This window comes from Aulostomus chinensis, chromosome 5, assembly GCF_037954235.1.
Source record: "Aulostomus chinensis isolate RoL2024-O1b breed Wild chromosome 5, RoL_Achi_v1.0, whole genome shotgun sequence".
Lineage (NCBI taxonomy): Eukaryota > Metazoa > Chordata > Actinopteri > Syngnathiformes > Aulostomidae > Aulostomus > Aulostomus chinensis.
The window spans coordinates 16,026,631-16,046,803 of NC_141324.1; the positions used below are offsets into that span (position 1 = coordinate 16,026,631).

The 20,173-nt window shown below is 42.6% G+C and overlaps 1 protein-coding gene and 1 long non-coding RNA gene across 6 annotated transcripts; one reads left to right on the top strand and one right to left on the bottom strand.

The window, feature by feature from the left end:
- Positions 1-50: 50 nt before the first annotated feature.
- On the bottom strand, positions 51-13,945 carry LOC147261452 (spindlin-Z-like). 5 transcript variants are annotated; one of them, XM_086203464.1, is made up of 5 exons: positions 13,853-13,945; positions 10,834-10,875; positions 6,957-7,216; positions 4,864-5,097; positions 51-2,805 (listed from the first exon to the last, which is right to left on the bottom strand). In XM_086203464.1, coding segments are annotated over exons 1-5 (744 nt in total). In that variant the 5' UTR covers positions 13,855-13,945; the 3' UTR covers positions 51-2,599. The 5 variants fall into 5 exon arrangements, with proteins under 5 accessions (XP_086059590.1, XP_086059593.1, XP_086059591.1 ...); XM_086203467.1 differs by lacking the exon at positions 13,853-13,945 and adding an exon at positions 11,622-11,642; XM_086203465.1 differs by lacking the exon at positions 13,853-13,945 and adding an exon at positions 11,512-11,638.
- LOC147261453 (uncharacterized) lies at positions 11,041-18,279 on the top strand. Its single transcript, XR_015115767.1, has 3 exons — positions 11,041-11,414; positions 11,547-11,702; positions 16,969-18,279. It is a non-coding gene; the product is annotated as an uncharacterized LOC147261453 (long non-coding RNA).
- Positions 18,280-20,173: the final 1,894 nt, after the last annotated feature.

The window sequence follows — 20,173 nt, forward strand, 5'->3', positions numbered from 1 at the left end:
CGATAACCACTACACACCCGGTGTGCATGAAGGTGTGAGGACACGCTCGCTGCTGCTTGCAGCTTTAATTTACTGTTGGACACATGCCAAACTCCTACACACAAAACAAACAGAAAAATAAATCTCCTCTCTCCTGTGCGGAAGAGATTTAATAAAAGTAAAAACTACACAGGAAGACAGCAGTGAGTTTGACCATTATCAGGCTCCTGGAGGACAGCACGAGTCCACGATCTGTTCTGTAACTCGCAGGGGAAGGCTGTCACACCTCAGAGCCAGAACTACACACACGTGGTTCTTCTCTGACCTGTTTGGCCTGAAGTGAAAAGCAAAGCCAGGCAGATGGTTGAATGAGGGAAGAAGGCGGCAGAGAATAGCGTTGGATGTGTAAAAGGAAATGCGCAACAGGTGATAAACAGCACCAGACACTTTCTCAAGGGCCTTGTGGGATGCATGTACTCCATTGTTACTATCTGGGCAGTCAGCCTGGCGTGATGGTATGCCAACTGCTCGCCGCTGATGTCTGCTCTGGCACACGTCACCGGCACCCTGGCACCTCAGAGTGGCTCTGCGGGGGGGGGGAGCAGTCAGCATGTGGCTGTGTGTGTGTGGTCAGGAGGAGCGGGGATCAGAGGAGGACATGTCTGCTCATCAAAGCTGCTGCTGACATTTGATGAACACACAGCAGTGCTGTTAAGATATCAGACAGAAGCTCCACCTCGTAGCAGATTGTGCTCAGCATTAAATAATTACAAATATCAGAGCAGGGTCACCTCCGATGTAATTTGGTGTTGGATGATTAAACACCAGCATGTCACAGTTAAATAAATAGCGACAAATCACAAGCAGACAGCCTTAATTATGTTATCTTCTGGTAAGTCTCTAACTGCTGCTGTTAGCAGGTAGCCAAGACATACTGCACCTTCAAACATGCAGGCACGCACGTAACATTTAGCTAGCATGTTGTGTATTTCTGTAGACCCGACATTTAGATGATTCTGATCATCTCCAGCATTAATTACTAGCTTCTGTTCCTCTGATTTCATTGGCCTTTAAATACAGATGCTAATCAGGAACCTGATTAAAATGGTAGCACCAAGAAAAGTGACGCAGCAGAACAGGAGGGAAACGACGACTTACACGATTTCCTGTTCGCCCGTTAGTTACCTAACTGCTGCCCACGTTATCCCCACAGGAGGAAACTTCATGACTTTTCCTCCAGCTCTACTAGTTTTCCTGTTTTAGTGTTTAATATCCAAGCAACTGGCGTTCTTTTTCCACTAATTTTATCACACCTGTATTAGCTTTCATTACACTCTTACATTAAATTTAATAATTTATCTTAAAAATCAGAATCCCTGGAGTAGTGTATACCATAATTAACACCAATAACTTTACATGTTTTGCTTATTCTTTATGTATTAGCAGTCTATACTGTAATACCTGTAATTACCGCCACATATGTACGACTCGTCTTGTATAATAATGTACCAACTGTCAATGAAATGATTTTTCAGTTCTGAATAAAACATGAACTTTTTTTTTTTTTATCAGTGTTTGCTCATGCACCTAATCATGATATTACACATTTAACTCAAGTATCGCTAAAGTACAAGTACCGCTATAGTAAAAGTATAGCGGTTCCTGCGTGCTGAGTTTGAAATAAACCTGTAATGCACAACACAACAGTGGTACCAGCTTTCAACAACAACTCGACATGTTGACAATTTTCAAGCATCTTTTAAATTCATAAAAATGTTTCAGATTATATTTACAGGAAAAAAACAAACAAACATTTAGGGTCACAATTAACGATATTTTGAGGCCAGAATACATCATCTTACATCATTCAGTTTTTGGCAAATAATAAAGACTTCAGTTCAGAATATTCAACGATGTTGGTAGCCAATTTTACCGACATAAATAGTGTGTAGCACAAACACAGTTGAAACAACTCGACATAAACATCAGTATTTGATATATTATTATAGAGTAGAAAACTTGCAGTTTACATCATGAAAGAGAAATATGATACATGAGTTTTTCTACAGATGAAGTGAGACGCGCTCGAGTCTCAGGGATGCTTATAGACGACTGAAACGTGAGTTCACTGTGGATGGCGATGGTGTCTACAGAGGTCTACCCAGCAACACACAGAAAAAGCACAGCAGACAAAAGTTTTTGCAAAAATGTTACCAGCAGCACAGCCAGGTATTTCCGATGAAATAAATAGCACAGGCATAGAAAAGTGAAATGAAGTCGAGGTCTCTGGAGGAAACCAGATTCTCTTTAGTTTGATGTGTTTCTTACAAAAAGGATGAGTTTGGTGTGATTAAAGGTCTAGCTCCGGTTCATCTGCTGGGCTTTACACCTGGTCTCAGACCTGTTCTATTTACACTGAAGAGGTCCTAATAGTCGAACATCAACTCAAAATTCATCATCAAAAACCTGGAAGTCTTAAAATGGGAGAGTGAAAGGAAAATAAAAGTAGAAAAAAAAAAACGAGACGGGGTTTGTGATATTCAGTCTTCCACTGGAGAAGACGGAGCTGTAACACTAGGACAGGTAACGACTGGCGGGAGATGAGGCGGGACAGTCAGTACTAGGTGGTCTTCACCAGGTCGTAGACGTGAATGTGGACGTCGTCATCGTATTTAATGTAGTACACAGTAGGCTTGGCTGGAACCTGGTAGATGACCAAACCCGTCCTCTTCAGGCCATTATCTGTGACGTACTCCACCTGTTTACCCACAAGGCTCTCTGGCTCCTCACCTGGCTTCCTGTCCGCCGGGAGCAGGTGTTTGTTCTCTGGATGATGGACACACAAACAAGAAGCAGATAAGAACGAAATAAGAGCAGTGTTACATGGGCAGGCATTTCTTTCTTTTTTTTTTAAGCCCAAGTTTAATCATTCACTGCAGATGCTAGTAAATCATCACCAATATGCCCCAGTTCGATGAAGCATTCGCGCCCCCCCCCACACACACACATACACACACACACCCTGTACACACTCCTGTCTTCTTGTTAGAAAAGGGGAGGACACTAAGACAGAGATGGTTAAAACACTGATCAGGGAACTGATAATTCATCCTGTCAAACTAGTGAAACATTGAAATGCACCTTCATGTTAGGGCTGCACAGTTATTCATTCAAACTGGTTCAGAAACTGCACTACGGACTGTCAGACTACCCTTTGGCCTGTCCACCACTTTTATACAAATTTCACTTGGCATCTTTGATTCAGAAAACAAAAATCCCACCATCATCATTTTCATGGGGTTTTCGATGAAAGCGAGAATAATGAAATCAATATTCCCTTATATTACAAATCATATTGCGATAACAATATCAGTCAATGTAATCACAGTGAGATATTCTTTTCAAAATGGTGCCGCTTTTAAGAATGAGTTCCTTTCTTTTCTCTGGGTCTCCCTGGCCAGACTGGCCCGGTATCTCCCAGAGGGGCAGGAGGCTCCTCCCAGCCCAGCATCGCCCGCTCATCCCGGTATCCTGGTTACTGATGTTTGCATAATCCTATTTAAATTGATTTCAATAAAAACTGGAATTGCCACAGTTGTATGCCAACCAGTCCAGTTACAGTGGGCATCCAGGTTTCTGACTCTGTACGTGCAGATGTTAGGACCTGCAGGCTTCTCAGTAAAGACAGAAACTGCTTTTCTTTCCCCGGAATATCCTGATTTGACATGGAAGTTGAACTTGTGGGAAACATTATATCACCATTTCATCTGCTCTACATTTATGGGCAATTCTGTCTGTATTCGTGTGAAAATTCCAGAAGTGGATGGAATTATGTATGTCTGGTCACAGTGACCTTTGACCTCCGACCTCTCGTCAATTCTTCCTCAAGCCAGAGTGGGCATCTGTAGGGAACTAGCTCAAGAAAACAATCAACCCCAGGAATTAGAAGAAAAGAAAAAAAAGTAGAGGATTTTTTCCCCCCATTATGTACTTGGAGAGAAACAAGTGGAAATGTCAAGAAAGAGGAAGAAATCAGGAAGATTTCTCATCATCCAGCACTTTGAGAAAAAAGTGGAAATGTCGAGAGTAAGATCGAAGTGCCAATACATTCAGACAGTGAAAAACAAACTACACACTGCTAAACTGTGCACAATTCCACTAAGATGACATTTAAATACTAAATACCACATTGTGCTTGAACGTCTGCAAAAGGTGTGCTGGTCACAATGACCTTTGACCTTTAACATATTTCCACTTCATTCAGTTCTGGAGTCAAGTGGACATCTGTGCCAAATTCGAGGATTTTGTTCTCTTAAAGCATTCCAGATAGAATAAATTAATTATCTTGTGAAGTGACTTCAGTAGCGTGTACACACACACACACACACACACACACACACACACACACACACACACACACACACACACACACACACACACACACACACACCTGGCAGACATGGATGTGTTGACAGGATGGAACAGATTATTTAGATCGGTCATAAATCTGAAGTTCAGATCTCTGTTCTGGACATTTATGCAAATGTGTGCATATTTCATTTGACCATGTGTGATTTGCATATTCAAACATACAAATTCAGAAATATTTCAAAACCAACTTGGGAAGTTTCATGGAGTTATTTTTAGTTAAATTCTTCAATTTATAAATCTCTAGTGAACTGAGTAGAAACTGTACAAAATGTTCACCAAAAAAAAAATTTAAATAAATAAATAAAACACCCAAACAAAGGATAAACAGAGTTGGAGTGTTTTAAATGCTGGTTATGTAAATTTGTGCTGGTCTCTTTCTCCAACCTCTCCACTTCCAGCAGCACATGAAACACACTGCTGGTTTTATACACACCGACACTAAACTTTCTGTACCTGATTCAGGCAGAACGCGCAGATCTCCGTCCTTATAATCGTCCCACAGCTGGTACATGTACAACACTGGATCCTTCTCATAGGTGATGTAATACCAGTGGGTCATGATGGGGGCTCTGGACAGCACCATGCCTCGCCACTCGTTTTTCTCACCGTCCTCCTTCTCGAACAGATGCTCCACAGCTCGGCCCACCAGCTCCTCCGCCCCGGGAGGCACCTTGATCTTATTATTCACTGCAGGAAGGACAAGACACTTTGATAGGCCTGTTAACCTGAACATTTAATAGATGCCAGACGAAACAGCGCATCTAAGCGTGATGTGAAAAGAGCAGATGAAGCACGACTGACTGAAATGTTCCCTTTTCCTTTGTAAACACATACAGAACACAGCACTGAAGGTAGAGACTGCAGCATTTTCCTTCAAAACCAAATGTAGCTCCTTCCAGAATGAGACAGAATCTAAGTTTGGCTTTCACCCACTTTCCAGCACTGAAAAGTGATGAGGAGTGATGTAGAGACATGAGGAGTGATGAGGAGAGATGAGGAGTGATGAGGAGAGATGAGGAGAAATGAGGAGAGATGAGGAGTGATGAGGAGAGATGAGGAATGATGAGGAGAGATGAGGAGAAATGAGGAGAGATGAGGAGTGATGAGGAGAGATGAGGAGTGATGAGGAGAGATGAGGAGAAATGAGGAGAGATGAGGAGAAATGAGGAGAGATGAGGAGAGATGAGGAGAAATGAGGAGAGATGAGGAGAGATGAGGAGTGATGAGGAGAAATGAGGAGAGATGAGGAGAAATGAGGAGAGATGAGGAGAGATGAGGAGTGATGAGGAGAGATGAGGAGAAATGAGGAGAGATGAGGAGAAATGAGGAGAGATGAGGAGAGATGAGGAGTGATGAGGAGAAATGAGGAGAGATGAGGAGAAATGAGGAGAGATGAGGAGAGATGAGGAGTGATGAGGAGAGATGAGGAGAAATGAGGAGAGATGAGGAGTGATGAGGAGAGATGAGGAGAAATGAGGAGTGATGAGGAGTGATGAGGAGAGATGAGGAGTGATGAGGAGAGATGAGGAGAAATGAGGAGAGATGAGGAGAAATGAGGAGAGATGAGGAGTGATGAGGAGAGATGAGGAGAAATGAGGAGTGATGAGGAGTGATGAGGAGAGATGAGGAGAAATGAGGAGAGATGAGGAGTGATGAGGAGTGATGAGGAGAGATGAGGAGAAATGAGGAGAGATGAGGAGTGATGAGGAGTGATGAGGAGAGATGAGGAGAGATGAGGAGAGATGAGGAGTGATGAGGAGAGATGAGGAGAGATGAGGAGTGATGAGGAGAGATGAGGAGTGATGAGGAGTGATGAGGAGTGATGAGGAGTGCGCCTGCTTTCTGATGGACATGTAGGTGACAAACGCCGGTGGTTGGCTTGTGTTCGCTGGCAACTGAGCTTGTACTAGCCAGCAATCAACTTGTCCTAGATGGCGTTAAGCTTGTGCTAACCAACAGTTAGCTTGTCTTAGCCTGCGATTGGCGCATGCCAGCCAGCGGTTAGCCTGTAGTAGCCAGCAGTTAGCATGTGCTAGCTGGTATTGAGCTTTTACTTAGCAGCAGTTAACCTGTCAAGGCCAGAGTTAAACTTGGGCTAACCAGTAGTTAGATTGTCCTCACCAGCGATTAGTGTGTCCCAAAAGTTAGCTTGTGCTAGCCGGGGGGTTAGCGTGTGCTAGCTGAATGATGATGGGTGATAGCAGACCCTGATTGCAGGGCTGGGTGGAGGTGTTCATAGTATTCCCGTTGTTGATATGAGTTTAAATAGCTCGCAGCATCGTTCATCTGTACACTCACTCTCTGTACACACAATTCATACGATATTTCAACATGCGGTTTAGTTATCTGGCGAGTGATGCATTACATGCTTCTCTCTGCAGCAGTGTTTTTGATATGAACAAGAAATGAAGACGTCAGCAAGGATAAAACTACACCGAACCTGCAGTTGTTAGTCAAGCAGTAAATCAAAAACTAACCCCTTCTACCTTTTAACCTTCATGCTTGAAAAATACCGAAGTACCAACATGGCTCTCATGACAACTCACCGACTTTCTCTGACAGCACCTGAAGGTTGGACACCCGGCTGTCTTTGAACAGCTCGATGCCGTAGACGCAGTCAAAGCCGTCATATTTGACCATGTACAGGCTGCTGTTGACCGTCAGCCGCTCCAGAACCGTGCCTTTCCACTTGGTCACGTTTCCCTTCTCCCTCCAGGTGTGCTGGATCCTGCGGCCCAGCAGGTTATCAGGATCTGGGCTCAGGGTCGATGCCGAGCTCTCACTCAACTCTTCGCTGCTACGTTTCCTGTGATAACGAGAGAATCCGCTTGAGCTCTGCAGGTTGATGATTTGACATATTTTTCGGTCTTTATGATTAATTCAGTTAGGAACATTTTAGTCGGAAGTATGACTTTGTTGTGGAACCTCATCCTTCTATACATAACGAACCAAAGGCAGGGAGGGCAGGAGCAGCTGCACCAAAGAGCTCGCGAGTCAGATACAACTGGGGTGATCTGGCTCAGTGCAACTGATCAAGAAATATCACCTAGGAAGCTTGTTTTATTTTGCGATATCAGGCGAATTTATCTCGTTTTTTTCTGAGGGAACAACATGCAGATTTCTCGATATCACAGAATAATTCAGGTGAACTCAAAAAATGAGCGTCTCGTTTATTTGAACATATCTGAATTTGGGCTTCAAGCCACTGTCATGACTGTTGGGGAGGATCCAAATAAAGCAGCTGGCAGCTGCTGCTGGCTGAAGCAGCGTGTAGCTGGTTAACCTCTATAAAACTACACGTTAGAACTTGACAAGGGCACCGCTCACGTTTTCCTCTGACAAAGTGCTGCCACGCCGCCTGGATGAAGTGCTTTTATGGTGAGAGAATAAAACTCTGTGTGTGTGTGTGTGTGTGTGTGTGTGTGTTGGTTTCTATGGCAACAACATCTTGAGAAATTCTATGATAGACTTGCAACAAACTTTTGATTTTAATTATCTATTTGTTTTATATATCTATTTTTTATACTTTCATTTACTTTTTTTGTCACAAAGAGCACCAACCAGAGGATGCTTGAGCTCATACTTGGAATCGATGAGCTCAGTAATGGGGACGTCCCGTTGTCACCGCTCACTCTGACAGCTGTAGAGCCGAGGATGTGGGCGCCATTTGGACACGCAACGTTTATGGGTCTCTCAGACACAATGCCACGATGGAAGCACTGCACTCTGTGTTGCGCTCGGGCTGCACAGCTCATCCAAACTGAATCAAAACTGCAATATGGCTTCCTGAGATGCCCTGATGATGCATCATATTGTACAGCCTTAAGAAAAAAAAGCATCTAATACACATCACAAAAATTTAAAAAAAGATTTTCCATGAAAAAAAATGAAAAAAAAAAATAAGTTGGAATGCAGGATACCGAGTTAGTTCTTCTGTGGATATCTGATGTCTGATGCCAAAATTTGCCAATATTGTCTGTATAAGAATAAATTGCTATATGATATACACAGCAGTTTTGCTTGGTGTCACTTCCAGAGGGAGGGCACTTAGTTTGGTGAGCTCGTGCTCGGCAATGGAAATTCAGTTGAACTTTGACCTCTGTCTGCTGCACCTCTTGTAATCAGTGAACTGAACCCGGCGTTGTGACAGAGTCCTCGCCGATCATCATGAGTATTATAATGTCAGGCGTAAAAACATTATTAAGGCCATCTGGTTTGCTGTGAGACTACAAACTGATTCCTCCGTACCCCCACAGCCGCCACCACCACAGATCCGGACAACAGCTGATGATCACGATCTGGACTTTCACTAACAGATTTCTTGGCATCATGTTCTCGTGGCCAGATGCATGAAGCTACCTATAGACTCATGACTACAACTGCATAAACCTGACAGAAATATACACGCGCAGCTCTTTCACATGACTGGCTCTGTTTTATATATCTCTGTGCTTTGCTCAAACATGCATGAGCCAAGCATCCACTCCCACAAACAGTCATAAACCGAGGCTGACACACCGCTAATTAGCTCATGTCCGTATGACCTACTGCTGCTGCTGCTGATTCACGTGGAAACAAAAAAGGTTGAGGGGGTAAGTGGAGGTGTGATGTTTTGCTTGGTGGTTTCAGCAGTGATAGCAGCATGGCTCAGAGGTAGAGTGGCTGTCTAGCAACCAAAAGGTCGCTGGTTCGATCCTCACTTCCCCCGGTGACCATGTCAAGTGTCCTTGAGCAAGATACTGAGCCCCTGGCCCTGCGACGAAGTGGTGACCCGTCCAGGGTGACACCCGTCTCTCACTCAATTTCAGCTGTGCTAGGCTCCAGCCCCCCCACTCCCACCCCCGTGCCCTACCCTTTAAGGACAAGCAGTATAGAAAATAGATGGATGGGTTTCAGCAGCGATACACTCAACATGAAATATATACAGTGGCAGCCACCAAACCCACCATAGCTCACACCATTTGGATCTCAAACCCTTCTAATAATCAAACTTCAATCCTACCAAGGCGTCATACATTCAAACAAAGTGATGTCATTTCCCATTTTCATGTTTATTTCAGCCACTTCACCCTCAACCTGCAGCCAAAATATGTGTGGTGCGTACACAAGTGAGATATAGGTGACGGTACACACAGAATCACCGCACAGTCTTTTTATAAATTCCAGTTTCTAGTTTAAAAGTTTTTGAATTTATGCATCAGACCCCTGAACTCCCATAATCAATAATAATACTGTTGCTGTTGCGTCACGCTAGAAGCTCACGTGTGTCAGATTTGGGATTGGAATCGGATGCTGATACTGATGATGTTCATATAATGACTGACTTTACCCATCAAGCAGGGCCAATCCACACACGGATCCAGATTTCATTTCATAGTTTACACTGGACCATGAACCCACTCAAGGTGACATGAGACATATTTCTGATCAATACACATAATTCAAATAAAACTGATTTGGAACACATTTTCATTTAAAGCAATTCTTCTTTTAACGCTCTTTAAAAAGAACAATTGCCGTGTGATTTTACAACTTCAAGATTGATGAGGAATTTCATCTGGTAACCTTTCGTTTTAACTTTCTTGGTCTTCTCCTCATAATTCATCTGCGAGGATAAAAGCTGTTCTGGGCCCAGTCCCCGACCTGAGCCATCTCTGAGTCTCCAATTCGTTTCTGGTGTCTGACGAATTCCTTCGACACACAAAATTCCTCTAAAAAAATGTAACCTTAAAAAATACTAGAAAGAATACCGAAGATATAAATAAAGATGATGTAAAAAAAAAAATGAACTAGGCTACGCTTTATATATGTATATTGTTTAACTATAGAAAAAAAGAATATAATTTAATATTATTTCCAAGAAATTGCCTCGTGTAAAGTCTGCTGCTTTACGTTCTTCCATGCAGCCTTTTGTCTGAGGACACCGCAGCCTGAACAAGCAGCTACAAGGAGCCAAACTCCAACATCTCATAACTATTAGAAGGTCCAATTCTGTTGTACAGATGTGTTTGGGTTTTAGTTCAAATGTTTTTTTTTATGCCTTTTTATATTTGAAGTATAAACAGTTTAGTGCTTGTTACTTACTTGGTTGAAGGTTTGCACGCCAGATGTTAATAATAAAAAAAGGCCAACAAATGAAATGAATTATTATTAATAAATAAAGAAAAAACTTGTCATTTGCTGAGACTAAGATTTGAAAAGTATTTGTTAAAAAAGGCCCTTGAATTCGCGGATGTCATATAAAGTCATAGTTTGAATGTTAAGAAAATGTGCTGTATCCTGGTAATTCAGTTTTCTGGATATCAGGATGAGAGATTTAGCTCATAACATGAAGGAAGCCCCGTATTGGAACTGAAAGAAATGTAGATTCCTGACAATCATGGTGCAGAATCCCTCATGGTAGGACTCGCTGCGTGGTCCTACCTGCCCCGCTTCTTTGACATGTTTCCATAAATTCGCCCAATCCTGGAAGACACAAAAGAAAAGCTTGTTAGTGAGAAAACCCCAACCAAGCAGACGCCTTTAATCAGCACCAACCTAACACCAAACCCCGCGTTAACACAGCTGTTGTAACTGAATAAACAGACTTCTGTTTCCAGCAGGTTTGCTGCCCCGAGTTCAATCAACAGCCCTCGACCCGCTTCACCGGATGTAAACATTCCTGGTCGAGCCCGATGCTAATGAGAGCCACCGCAGCTCTGCGCTAACACGCACTACAAGTCCGTTTATAAATAGACGTGGAGTCCCGGTAACTCCTGTCTAACTTCCCCGCGGCGACCGTTAGCTGAATGTGGTTAAATGTCAAAGTGTCGCGGGGTCAACGGCGAATTAACGTTCGGGCTTTTTTTCTGTGGGAGCTAACGACTCCACATCCGCCGCTGTCGACCTGGCGTCTGTGTCACTCTGGCTCCTGCATTTCTACACATAAGCTAACTGAACAAAAGGAAATGCATCGCCATGTAAGCGCTGAATTTGTACCCGGACTGTAGCTGCAACAATAACGGGTAAAAATAAAGACTGACCCCTGTAAATGAATGTAGACTTAAAACGCACTCGACGAGTTCAATTGGCGGGAACCGGCGTAATTATCTGTTTACCTACCTGATCAATAATTTCACATGCGTTTGTCTTTGCAGATTCCACCACCTAACGTAAGCTTGATACACGGAAACGACCTGATTGGTGGACTACAACTACCGGAATGAACTCACAAGCTCTCAGTGCATCCTGGGAGTTAAAGTCATTGTCATTTACATCCTCCTGGTTTGGTGGCGCTGTGGACGTCTCTAGAGGTGAGTAACGTTCATCAGTTATGGGTCTTAATATCACTCGTAATACTTTAATAATTAAGCCATACCAACTGCAATTTACGTATTTTTTCGCAGTGTTCGGGGAAACTGGGGAACACGGAATACTACATTTCCCATCATTCACCACAGATTCATTCATAGGCATCTTGTCATTGCGTTTCTACCTTATACACCAAGTTAAATATTACGCAGATAGAAGACGACTTAAAAATCAAACATATAATATACATGTAAAACAAAGATATTTGTCGTAATTTATTTTTGAGTGCTGTACGCCAGAATTATATACGGGCCCGAAAACATGAAAAAGGCTGAATTACTACTAATTTATAGACAACTTTATAGAAATTGTGTTATTATTTAGGTTGTATTTGAACAATTATCATAAACACTTCTTTAAATAATATTTTTTGTCTTAATTTATTTGAGTTATGTTGCAATTGACAAATGTGGTTGGAAAAGTTTAATTGCTAGCAATAAAATGTGAATTTAATCAGTCTGGTTGTGGGTCCCTCTAACATTTATCTGCATAAAAGCAAAGTAACAGTGAGTTTTATCTACTTATTTTAACGGCATGCTAGTGTTAAGGCCTATCAATACCAATTTGTAGCCTGGATATAATTAGTTCCTATTTATGAAGTGGTTTAATTAATAATCATGCATATTATAAGGTTTGTAGAACCTTTTTCCTCCTTTATACAGTAAAACACATCCTAAGAGGTATTTTCCTTACAGCCTGCCAGTAAGAACACGCTGCTAAGTGCATGTTTCCACCACAAGATGTCATACTAAACACAAAACCTCTGCTACTGCCGCTATTAAGACATGATGGAATGATCAGTGTTCAGAGTGAATGATGCAGCACCCCTGGGTGCTTGTCAGACAGGCTTTTCGGGGAACAAAGCGGAGTGTGTGGCTCACCAGTGATGACATGAATGAACTGAGTGTGCGGTGGGTATCGCAAATCACTCAGGAAACACTCGCTTGCATTTGTTTCGTCTAATCGTGTTTAACTGATTTTGGTGCAGACAGACGGAACCTGACGTTACTAATGTGAATCCACAATCATTTGACACGTTATATTTCTGAATATAACAAAAGAACAGTGTGAAAACAACAACGAAAAAGTTGAATTTGGCCTGATGATTATGTGACAATTTAAACAGCCTGCGTTAAATCAACCAGCGAGTTATCAGCTCATGATCCCCTGACGACTCTGAAATCATAACCCATGAATTTATCTAAAAATTTGTTTAAAGAAATCACTGCACAGCTGTTTTAAGATTTTTTTAAACTGCTGCGTCTGAAAATAGTAAAATAATATAGTAGTAGACCGCTTGAAAACAGCACTTCACATTTGTAAATAAAATGTTGGGAGAGTTTAACCAAACAGTTAATAATGTGTTTTTAATAAAAACCACATGAAAGCTGCAACTTGTCTCCCGTTCTCTGCTGCGGAGAACGAGAGTTTTAGTGGTTGGACTTGTCCTGCTGAGCTGCTCCTCATTAACAGACATGTAAACACGTTTTACACCACTCATCGTCCCTCAGACGCTCGCGGTTCAGACTGCACTCTGCCAGTCTCTTAACTGCAACTATCGATTGGATCATTTTACCCACACAGACATATTTTGGGTCTGCCATCATGGTGGTCTGAGAAAGATGCTTCTGGCCAATGACAGAAATGGGATTCTGGACTCAAACAGTTTGACCACAGACTGATATTTCAGTTCAGTCCTCTACAGATGGAATCGCCGTGAGGTGTGAGTCAGTGTTGTTGCACTGTAAAGCTGACAGCCTTTCTGAGAATGCCAGTGTTGTATCGACACAAAACTGTCCGCCGTCCAAGGTTGACTCCTCTTGTCCTTGTTGTCACAGCAACAGGAGAGGCCTGGATGTCTGAGAAACCGTCTGAAATTTCTAAGTATGGAGAACAACTCGGCACATCTCGGCACCAGGAGTTCCCAAAGCTGCCAGAGTAGGGCCCTCTCCTTTGGGACACCTTTTCCTCTGGTTCTAGTTCTGGGTTGGTGCTACAGCTGGTGGCAGCTGCAAACCTTCTAAGAACTGGCTTGTTTCTCCACTGGTTGAGAGACACAATAGAGCTGCGTAGATACTTTCATTTCACTTACATCGTCTCTCTCTCTCCTTCCAAGCGTTGTTCCTGTCCTTAAAGTCCTTCACTGGCGTCCAAAGATGATGATCCTTGGGTAATGGATGCTTCTGCTGCTCAGCGTGCTTGCTATGTTCGATCTTTAAGTTTTGGTTGGTTTGGTAGGTTGTGATTGTTTTCCCAACCAGGGTTCAGTTCTTTGTCTAAAGAAACAGGACAAACTGGTTCTCACTCAGGCGCTGGCTCTGAATCAGCTCCAGAACTGCCTCAGTGGGAAAAAGTGTCCCTGAGAATTCTAGCTTTGACATAACACGAAACTTTCCCTTTGTGGTCACAATGTAAAGTGTAGCATGACTTATTTGAAGGTTGAAGTAAGTTTCTGAGTTGGGCAGAGTAGCGTTTAGGGGAAACCTGTGAGTTGTAGGCTGCTGATGCACAGGAGGACAGGCTAGAAACATTCTGGCCAGTTGCCACATTCAGAGGTCATTTTAAAGGGTTTAAAAAGTTATCAGAACATCTCATAACATTTTTAGAACAGAAAAAAAATCCTTGCTGCGTGGTTAAAAATTCAATGTGGGTATAAAAAATCTATTCATGTTGACGTGATCTTCATAAAGATAGCACTATTGTGTGCGTGTGTGTGTGTGTGTGTGTGTGTGTGTGTGTGTGTGTGTGTGTGTGTGGTGGCTCTCAGCTCACCTTTCCTCTGTGAGGATGAAAAGTGGCAATCAGTCGATGAAGTCTAGTGGGAAAAATCAAGACCAAACATACAATATTATCGTTATAATTATTGTCATCATTATTGAGTGCTCACTTGTGTTTTGCTAGCTTGTTTTTCTATATCCTGTCATGAAAATCCCCACACCTTCAGACTGCATTGGTAGAAATGAATGTCTGTGCAGCGTGATGTCGAACTGCTCCTCCTTGCCTTGAACTTGTGTGGTTTGTCCTAATCATTCATGCAACGAAATGTTTTTTAAAAAAGAGCTCCATAGGTAAGACTAGCTACACACATTACAGCTGTTGCATCTGCCATCCTGCACTTAGCCGCTAAATGTTTCAATGTAATTATATCCCGTCAGTGTGATAATAAGCAAATCATCTCTTTAATTGGGTTTTAGGATTGTGTAGCCTTTGCTGTCACACCTAATTGACCCTCAGAATTAGTTGGAGTACATCTGCCTTAATTTACGCACATCTCTAATTAACACTTCCACTGGAAGCAGAAAGGAATGCACTTGCGTGTGTGTGTGTGTGTGTGTGTTGTGATATGTCTATAGTAAGTGTGTGTGTTCTATTATTCCTGCGTGTGACATGGGATCTCATGACCCCAATATAAGAAGGAAGTTATGAGAAATGTTAAAGTAGTAGAACATCGTCGTGAGATGAACGTATGGCATAAACTATGCACCGCTTCCATGTAGCAGCTGCGCCACGAGTACAATAACCTTTATTGATGTGGTCTTTATGCATTATTTGGAGCTCAGGTCAGCACTGAGCGTGTGCTTCCCTCTGCCTGGATCCTCTACAAGCCCACATATGGCTGGAACTGATTAATGTTGAATTTAAAACATGAATGAGCACAGAAACAGTCAGTCAGGAGGTTTCTGTTTTTTACTGCATCACTTCTTTTGACTCCAACTCTGTATAATGTTACTTTAATCTGCAGGCACTGTGGCATCCGTAACCCCAGCAAGGATGTGCTGTGATGTCATCACCGCCACGTGTTTGTTTGTTCTGCAGGACAAGGAGAGAGAGAGAATTCATCCATCTATTTTCTACCATTTATCCTGTTAAGGGTCAGGGGGGGCTGGAGCCTATAGAGAGAAGATTCTTTGCAAAATATGTAATTTGGAACTTGACGCTGAAATTTGTTTTTATTTTTTTATTGAAAGATGTCTGACTGAATATGTGAGTCAGTTTTATAAAACTGCAACTGCTTGGAAACTGTAACAGGAAAACTGCTTTGAGTAGAAAACTGCTGCTGAGACATTCGGCCAAAGAGATGAAACAGACAAATTAAGTTACACCACACTTTGGTACACTGGTTTACATTTTCATGTCATGATGTTAAAAAAAAAAAAAAAAATCATGAAAGAACGGCAAATGAATGTGTAATGTAATTTTCATTGTTTGTCTAAATGTGTTTTTTTGGAGGAAAAAAAAAAGAGTACCTTTCAGGGAAAGATATCAAAGTCAAGCACCAGTACTGAAAGAATTGGAACTATACCCCCCCCCCCCCCACACACACACACACACACACACCCTTCCTTAGCTATGATCAAAGTACTCCGTGTTATAATGGGACAGAGAGCGTCAGAAAACAAGTCAAAATAATGAGCTTGATGATGGTAAACCTCGCTTTCTGGTAAACTTTTGTTGCTGGTAAAAAGATGTGTAACTCTTTTGCAGGTCCTTCTAAACACCATGAGGCGGACAAATTCATACCACAGGCAGCATGTCTATCTTGTAATCTTAGCTGGGATCCCCGACGTACAAGACTCCCTCGAAGAGAACGGCTGCTTGCACGTATTTTCACCCTAAAGTTGTTTATGATGATTATTTTTGATTGTGCAAATGTGTCTAATTTACTGTGAATTCCAAAGTCATCAGTTGGATTTTCTGGAGGAAATGAGTTTTCAATGTGACTTGAAGGTCCCTGCCCTTGCCACTCTTATCCTAAGGGACAGACGTGAAAGGGAGGTTTAGCTTCTTGCTCAAGGACACTTCGACAGGATTATTGATGGGCAGAGTAGGCGTGGCCCAGATGTAATCTGAAACCGTCTGCTTGCGGGACTCGTTGGCTGTCACCTCAGAGGACACATTCGTCCCTCCTCGTACTCCTCGTTAAACAATGATGTGAGATATTCTGCTGAGATAATAACGCCGGCGAATATATTGATCGCTGCTCTGTACGGAGATGTTATTGCAGTTCATTACAGTTTATTTTGACGAGTAACAGTGAGTTTCCCCAGAAGGTTTCTGGCCTCTCAGTGGACTCTCTATCTGTCTGCCCATGCTTTCTCTCTCTTGTTCTTCAATCCTTTAATCTCTGCATAAACCCACTCAGACTTCATAGCACTGAGTCATACTGTATCACATCAGTCTCCTCTTCTCTCCTCTCCTCTATTTTAGGGTTTCACATCACCTCCCTGTGTGTGCGTTCTTCCTGTCACTGCTGCACAGACAGCAGGGGGTGCTGCTCTGTCGATCGATCGCTGATGCTGCTCAATGATGCCATCGCCAGCACTCAGTTCCTGTGTGTGTTTGTGCTCAGAGCTCTATCTAGTATATGCATGTTTGTGTGTGTGTGTGTGTGTGTGTTAAATTAAACTCTCCACAATGAAAAACCTGTTTAGCTTAACTTGCACAGAGATTTGACAACTCAAGCAATCACAGACTAATCTGCCTGTATTGGGAGGCATTTCAGGTCTTATTCAGCCGGCTGCTCGAATCAATCACAACATCCACAAAGTGATGGATCTATTTTTACTCAGGTGACAGTTTCAAACTAGCTATATAGAATACTAAAATACAGGGTCCCGCAGGAGATACGAGAAAAAATGAGGATATAGAAGGAGAAAAAAAAACTTCATTTTGAGAGCACAAGATGGAACTTGTTCCCTCAATGTAAAGCATTTGTGGCCATGAGCTAAAACTTGTTCCCACAGTTAAGTGATTTAAAAAAAAAAAAAGTCCCTGATTTGAATTAATTTGTGGCCGTGAGATAAGACCTCTTGCCTAAATGTAGTTATTTTATATGAAGAATATAAATTGAGGGAACAAGTTGTATCTCATGGCTTTGAAAATAAAAAAATTCTTTACTCCAACACTGCGAACAAAATAATTAAGAGAAAAAATGTTCTCACCAAAGTCAAAACATGTATTAACTTTCACATAAAAAGATAGGAATAAGAGTTAGCAAGGAGTACTATAAATATCGTCCATCTTGACCAATCAGATAAATGCTTTCTGCCCACTGAGCAGTGTAATAGATTGGATTATCCAGCTTTGCCAATCACTGATTTGCACACACTAAGTTCTGCTCTGGAGGGTTGTGGCTCTCCAGTAAGTGGAGCATGTGAGTCTGTCAGAGGTCTCGCAGACATACGGGACGATACGTCCATCAGGGCGTCCATCAGAGCGCATAGTGTAGATAAACACTCCAGAGATGTGTTGGGATCTACAAAATGCCATCTGTGACTCGAGGCTGCGGCTGTTAAAACAGCATCAATTCTTCAACCTGGCTCCTCCTCGTGAATACTTAGTGGAGACTGCAGCAGTGCGAAGCCCATTTGTGATGATGCTGCTCATCAAAACAGGATCTGATGTCAAACGCACGTCCGAATACACGTCATGTAACTGCAAGGCCTCCAATCTGTTGCTCGAGATGTGAACGGATACATTTTTCCTCTTGTTTACTGCGATGTTATTAGTATTACTGAGTCTGCGTGTCAAAAGTACAATAAAACAGCAGAAACAAAACACCTCCTGTGTTGTGTTGCGTGTTTCCCGGTGACAGCAGCGCTGGGGTGGAGACGAGCTGTGCGTCTTGGTGTGGGGGCTTGCGGGTGAGGAGGAGGAGGCTGGAGGAGAACGAGAGCTGGTCCGCAGCTTTACCCTTCCAGTGACTCAGCAATTTCAGAGATGAATTTTTGTAAATAATCCGCTCTTCTCATTTTTGCTCCCTTCACTCCTTATCCCCTTTGCCCTTTTCACACTCACATCTCCGCCTCTCCCTCTCTCGCTCAATAATCATTTATGTCTCATTACTTAATTGCTTTTGTGCACAGAAATAACACCTCATCATTATAATGACTCTCAATTAGAGGAGAGGGGGAGAGAAAATATGAAAACTCATCACACAACCATTGTTTTTTTCACTCATTCCTTTAAGTGATTGAGGTGTGAAACATAATCTGGGTGAAGGCATTATTTAAATTCTGTTGGTTTGCGGTTGCATCCTCAGCTGAATAACCATCACTGACAGCCCTCATCTGTTTAGTGCAGAGAGAGACGTCAGAGGCACTTTGCTGAAAGCAGAGAGACACAGGGACAGAAATAGACTATACTGGGATATCTGAGGAGAGGAGGAGAAGGGAGAGGCCCAGGGTATTCTGCCATCCGAGATAACACCGACTCTCCAGCATGGTGGAGTGGAGAATTAACGCCAAGGGAGACAATGGGGAGCATGAGTGTGCACTGGGTCATGCAAGTGAACTCGTGTGTGTGTGTGTGTGTGTGTGTGCGTGTGTGTGTGTGTGTGTGTTCAGAACCCTTGGGTGGTCGAATCAGCGGTGGCCTGAAAGATGACAGAGGGAAGAAGGAGAAAGGAAATGAGCTATTAGATTAGGAGAGACTCAATAAGGAAGAATGTTTCTAGCAGGGGAACACGTGTGTCGCCGCTACAAGCGTAATACTCTGCAGCACATTTCAGTTTAAAGGACCGACACAAGCCTGGTGATCCGACTGAATTGCAATATTTTGTCACCTCATTATTCAGTCGGTGAGCCAGGTTCTGTCTGCCAGTGCTGTGACTGACATCGAGTATCTGTCAGCTGGATGTCATTTTCAGTCAGCACAGAAGTGGTAACAGTCAAGGCTGTAGAGGAGGATTGTAAAAACACTCGAGTCACGACTCAGGTCTCCACTACCATAAAAAGTTCTGACCAGACATAAAAAGTAAAGTCACGTGTTTCGCAGCCAGGAATAGTTCAGCTGAAACGATGGAACAAATATGTGTTGTTAAGAAGTCACATTCAGATTTTACGACATTTAAGATGGAACCAACCACACAATTATTTCATCACATTATGATCTGACATTGTCGTTGACCTTTGACCTATGGATGTACAGTGTCTCACAATGTCTTGCTATTGGCATCAGATATGCATCCAGGTAATATTTAAATTAATAATCATTAGTGTGTGAATGGCTTTGCTTCTGAGTCACAGTGACCCGACTTTTGTCATTCGAGTGCGAACCAGTAGGTGCCTTGAGCTCACAAAGATGAGGTTTTTTTTTCCACCGATGCATCACTTGTTTGTGACAGAATGCAGAAAGAGCTAGAAGGTAATGGCGTCCCATGGCAGCCAGCTAGCAGTAACAGCAAAACTGTACAAAAACATCCGCTGTGACTGCATATAGAAGAGGTGGATTATAGCAGCTGTTGCACTTGAGAGTTTATAAATGGAAGGTTATGGACAGTTTAGCTTATTTTTGTGGTGGCGGTCATGGCGGAGTCCTGAAACCTCGAAATAAGTTAGCATTGTTGAACGTCAAGTGCACGTCACCCCTGCGGCACACTTCTGAAACCATTTTTTTTTTAAATGAAAGGAAT